Source organism: Amia ocellicauda, chromosome 1 (assembly GCF_036373705.1).
Source record: "Amia ocellicauda isolate fAmiCal2 chromosome 1, fAmiCal2.hap1, whole genome shotgun sequence".
Taxonomy (NCBI): Eukaryota; Metazoa; Chordata; class Actinopteri; order Amiiformes; family Amiidae; genus Amia; species Amia ocellicauda.
Window position 1 is genome coordinate 27,829,508 of NC_089850.1, and position 6,000 is coordinate 27,835,507.

General features: G+C 38.1%; 1 protein-coding gene across 1 annotated transcript in view; it reads left to right on the forward strand.

Annotated features, from left to right (window-relative positions):
* The window catches only part of LOC136747587 (nesprin-1), a 183,822-nt gene extending 182,450 nt beyond the window's left edge, over window positions 1-1,372 (forward strand). The window contains exon 147 of the mRNA XM_066700533.1: window positions 340-1,372. Within this exon, the coding sequence (XP_066556630.1) occupies window positions 340-583 (244 nt within the window). The 3' untranslated portion in view covers window positions 584-1,372. The remainder of the gene's footprint in view (window positions 1-339) is intronic.
* Window positions 1,373-6,000: the final 4,628 nt, after the last annotated feature.

Here is a 6,000-nt window from a genome sequence, read left to right on the forward strand (position 1 = left end):
TGCAGTTCATGTTTTAGCTGCCTGATGTACTCTGCAGTGGTCAGTACAATTCGAAAGCTTTAACTGGGGAAACAAAACTAAAACAAGACCACACACAGAGCAGTCCGGAACCCCCGGCTCCGGATATAAGATGAGCATGCTTTCAGACGATTGCGTTTTTCGAAAGGTCGCCTTCTGTGAACGTCCCATGTTGAGAGTGATTACTAGCGAATGCACTGACGGGTTGAGAGTCGGCCTCCGTGGGCTGCAGGCTTCGCCCTTACAGGACAGCTGGCGAAGCGGTCCTGGATGAGTGTGTTGAAGCCGGCCCTGTGTCGTTTCTGCTGTCTGTCTGAGCAGGTATCGCAGAGGAGGTGGGTCAGGTTCTTCCCGTTCTGAGGCCCAGCAGAGTCCGCGCTCCCAGTCCTTCTTCCTGCGCGTCCTCAGGGCTGCCCTGCCACTCCAGCTCCTACTGTTGCTCCTGATCGGCCTGGCCTGCCTGGTTCCCATGACGGAGGAGGACTACAGCTGCACGCTGTCCAACAACTTTGCCAGGTCCTTTCATCCTATGCTGAGATACACCAATGGGCCCCCTCCTATATGAATCAACAGAAGGAGGACTGTTTTTCTATTATCACCTCAGTTCAAATTGTTGTTATTACTATTGTAATCCTTTCTTGTTTTCTACTGATTTCTGCTGAAACAAAAGAACCTACTAGGTTGGTAGCCAAGATTGTTCGTGCTGTGTCTCAGACAGAAAACTATCGCTGCTATGTCTTGTTAACTAAATCTTCTCATTTAGCCCAACACACAGGATAGTATTGTTTTTAAATTAAACTAAGCTGACTCGGGAACATGAAAGATGAACATCAGTAACTTCCTACAAAAACAAAAAAACTGCAGTGGATACAATTCTCTGTGATCAGTCTGCACAAAGCACCTCACCACAGTTTTCGGGTCATGTGGCTCGAGTATTTCTGGAGCCTTCACAAGTGTAAGAACAGTATTGTTACTTCAGTGTTTTTAAATGAAAGGAAAGCCTGTGACCTCTCTTAAATAAGTTGAATGATTTGTAAAATAACATTTTAAATAGCTTATATGGCAATTATTTTTTTACATTTATTTTTTTGGCATGCAGTTATAATCCTTGCATTTAGAAGACAAAAAGAAAATTGGAAGAACGCCAAGTGCACAGGATATAAATGTGAAGAAAGGCACTTTTTAATAATGCTGATGACTGGATGTATTAAGAATCCCTGGATCATGTAATGAAATTATGTAAATCAGATTAATTAATGGAAAAAAGTTATTTATGTATGTACAGTTTGCTAAGGCTAACTTTTTTTTTTTTTTTTACTTTCTTTGCATTTAATATACATACAATATAAAAATATTCTTGGTGGTGTTTTTTTATTTCGGAGTGTTGCACAAAACTGTTAGACCAAACAAAGAGTGGTGGAAGAAGATACATTTCAACTTACAATAACAATAATACGTTATATTCTCCCAAAACACACACACACACACACACGCACACACACGCACACTACATTTCTAGTTTTGGTTGTAGCATTAAAAATTATTTTATCAAGCTCAAATATATGTTACAGAATAATGCATTCAGAAACATTATCTATTCTGAAATAAACTGTGGACAAATGTAGAGGTCCATTGAAGAAAGAAGAATGAATACAGAAGAGATTTCAATTTGAAAATATAAACCCCAAAGTGAATGGTGTAGCTCAATAGTTAAAAGGTGTTGTGTAGGAGCAATAAGGAAAGGTTATCCTTTAAAATGACCTGCATCATGTGTGAGGTTTATGTTGCTGGCCAAAGTCAGATTACTTTCCAAATAAGTGAAGAACTATTAAATAGAGAATGTTTACACATACATTTGTTTTAGGATTATCCATCAATAATGTAGGAGAAATTCATATTTTATGGTTGTACACCATTAGATGAGATAAGATGAGATCATCATGAGATACAATGGTCCATATGTGCCAAGCATCTTTATTAAGCATTGTGACTTTGATATCGTATCCATTAGGCTAATAATAGAGATTTGATCAACTGCTGTTGAATAATCACTTCTTAAAGATCTTTGCAAGTCTTTTATTTTTATTCACAATAGTGCATAATTTTAAAGCATGTTTAAATCTACATTGTTTTATTTTCATAAGTTAAGGTAGTAACTGTATTCATTAACAAAGTTGCAAAACAACTGTGTTCCCCTGTACAAAGAGCGCGACATTAATCAATTGCCGTGTCACACCAGAATGCAATAAGCAGTGAAAAAGCAAATTGTAGTATCTTTCATTTACTTTGACTCTTTAGAAGGTGTGTACATCGATAGATAGTGCATTGCATTAGGTAGGAAAGTAGTGCAGTTAAATTAGGTAGTTAAAATTTGAACCCAGAAGTGCTTCAGTGGCATTATGATTAAGGACACTTAAGGCAATAGAGTTTAATTATGTTCCTATCCTTAGGCCAAACATAAGTAATTTAGTTACAGACTTCATGATATGAAAAACAGGCATTCAGAGAAACAGTATCAATGCCATAAGCCATTTACCATAAATACCACTTAGACAGGGATTTGATTGCTTCCTTGGGCCAAGTCTTAATTCTGTAAATGTCTAAAAACACTCCATCTTCTCTACATTCCTTGAAGATATCTGTTACTGCTGACAACAGAATAAAAAATGTGTGTGTGTATGTTCACCAAACATAAACTCTATGACCCAGAATTAAATCGTTTTTTTTTTTTAATTAGTATATTCAATATAAGAAATATTTATTTCATATGGTCAACAAAAAACAAACATTAAGAAATCTTCACCTAGAGAGCAGCATTTTGATAACGCCCATCTTGGTTTTGATTATAATCGGATTGCACTCTCAGTTTATTTAAGACATTGTAGTGTCTTTCACGAGCTCCAGCACTGACACAGAGAGGCAGCCGATGTTGGCCCGGGAGACTCTCAGTGTGACGTGACCCACAGTGAATCGATGTGAACACGAAGTGCTGCATAGATAGGGCAATGAGGACAACAGCAAGAGGGATCAACCTGATATAAAACACTCACAACAAGTGATGTCGTAAAAAATTAATTTGTTTTTTTATCATTTTTTTACTTACTGTTTGTAATTTGTACCCTACTGAATATTGAGGGCTGAATTCCCTAACTATATTTGGTTTGGTGTCTGCAGCTCCCACAAATTAAAAAGTTAGCTTTCTATAAATCCTTGCTCTGCTGGTAGTATGAGTTAAGTGCCTATAACATATGTGCATAAGGAACAGACACCAAACTATGCTAATCTGTGTCCTGAAAGGGTAACCCAAGGTGTTTTGTATTACATTCAAGATTTTGAAATCTTGGGGAGAGGGAGTTCCCCCTGAATATATACATTGAGTTAGAAAACAGTAATAGGTTAATTACATTTACCAATGTAAACATATGGGATGACACACTTTGGTGTCATGAAATAATGTCTAGGTAGTTCAAGAGTTCAAGACTTCAGTGTAGTGAAACGATTGAGAAATTAATACATTCATCTGTCTATGCCCATGCCATCTTCCAGTAGGACATTGTGAGGTTTATAACAATGTGAAAGCCTATAGCTTATTTTATTTCTCAATTAGTCATCATCTACCTTCTAAACAGTTTCCTTCTTGATACAAAACATAATCCTATAATCCAATAACTGAACGCTACATTGACAACCAAGCCAACCGATGTTGAGTTACAAAACCACAGAAAAAGACTCCAGTCAGCTACTAGTCCTAAGTCCTAAGTGTCTAAGGGACGTGCTCAGTTTAAAGATCTAATGAGTTGTATGAAAAATTGTCAACAGGATCGTAATGCATAAAAAATAGAATTTAATACTGTGTATTTTGTGCTACAAAAAAACTCTAGGTTGTATATTTTTATTTAGATTTTTTATCTTGCATATAACTTAATTTACTGATTTTTAATATTTAAATATTTCCTCAAAGAAAAATGACAAAATTATTGTAGTGATATTACCCATCTCTGGTTTCTTTAGTGTGATTTTCATCCTATAATTACAATTAATAATTGTATTTACATTTCTAAAGGATATTGTCTAACGATCGTTCACTCTCCAGTTCTTTACTTGCTTTGATAAGTACGGTTCAGGTAGCTATCTTAGGTGCCAAAAAGGTTTTATAATAGCAAAATATGACTTATTAAAGGATAAATAATCCAGCCATTGTGGTCCATGCAGATCAATTCAATTTTAACAATGTTTTCTTATAATTCAAATATAAAATAGATGTTTGTTTGTTTGGTTTTGTTTAGAAATGTACAATGTAAAAATGTGTTGCTGAAAAGTACCACAGTTTCAGTTTGTTTTTTTCCCTATATATACTATTATCAACTCTGTCAGCACGTAGGCACTTTCTGAATTTTGTACAAAGTCAATCACAACCATGCTTGTTTAGTATTGATCTTCATATCAGGTTAGATTCAATAACAGTTCTTACAATTCCCAGGTCAGTGATAAATGTCACCAATCTTCTGACCAAATACATTTTGTCCATTGCAGTAATAGTACCATGTACAGTGGGGGAAAAAAGTATTTGATCCCCTGCTGATTTTGTACGTTTGCCCACTGACAAAGAAATGATCAGTCTATAATTTTAATGGTAGGTGTATTTTAACAGTGAGAGACAGAATAACAGCAAAAAAATCCAGAAAAATGCATTTCAAAAAAGTTATACATTGATTTGCATGTTAATGAGGGAAATAAGTATTTGACCCCTTTGACTTAGTACTTGGTGGCAAAACCCTTGTTGGCAATCACAGAGGTCAGACGTTTCTTGTAGTTGGCCACCAGGTATGCACACATCTCAGGAGGGATTTTGTCCCACTCCTCTTTGCAGATCCTCTCCAAGTCATTAAGGTTTCGAGGCTGACGTTTGGCAACTCGAACCTTCAGCTCCCTCCACAGATTTTCTATGGGATTAAGGTCTGGAGACTGGCTAGGCCACTCCAGGACCTTAATGTGCTTCTTCTTGAGCCACTCCTATGTTGCCTTGGCTGTGTGTTTTGGGTCATTGTCATGCTGGAATACCCATCCACGACCCATTTTCAATGCCCTGGCTGAGGGAAGGAGGTTCTCACCCAAGATTTGACGGTACATGGCCCCGTCCATCGTCCCTTTGATGCGGTGCAGTTGTCCTGTCCCCTTAGCAGAAAAACACCCCCAAAGCATAATGTTTCCACCTCCATGTTTGACGGTGGGGATGGTGTTCTTGGGGTCATTCCTCCTCCTCCAGTTGATGCCAAAGACCTCGATTTTGGTCTCATCTGACCACAACACTTTCAGCTAGTTCTCTGAATCATTCAGATTTTGGCAAACTTCAGACAGGCCTGTACATGTGCTTTCTTGAGCAGGGGGACCTTGCAGGCGCTGCAGGATTTCAGTCCTTCACGGCGTAGCGTGTTACCAATTGTTTTCTTGGTGACTATGGTCCCAGCTGCCTTGAGATCATTAACAAGATCCTCCCGTGTAGTTCTGGGCTGATTCCTCACCGTTCTCATGATCATTGAAACTCCACGAGGTGAGATCTTGCATGGAGCCCCAGACTGAGGGAGACTGACAGTTATTTTGTGTTTCTTCCATTTGCGAATAATCGCACCAACTGTTGTTACCTTCTCACCAAGCTGCTTGGTGATGGTCTTGTAGCCCATTCCAGCCTTGTGTAGGTCTACAATCTTGTCCCTGACATCCTTGGACAGCTCTTTGGTCTTGGCCATGGTGGAGAGTTTGGAATCTGATTGATTGATTGCTTCTGTGGACAGGTGTCTTTTATACAGGTAACGAGCTGAGATTAGGAGCACTCCCTTTAAGAGAGTGCTGCTAATCTCAGCTCGTTACCTGTATAAAAGACACCTGGGAGCCAGAAATCTTGCTGATTGATAGGGGATCAAATACTTATTTCCCTCATTAACATGCAATTCAATGTATAACTTTTTTGAAATGCGTTTTTCT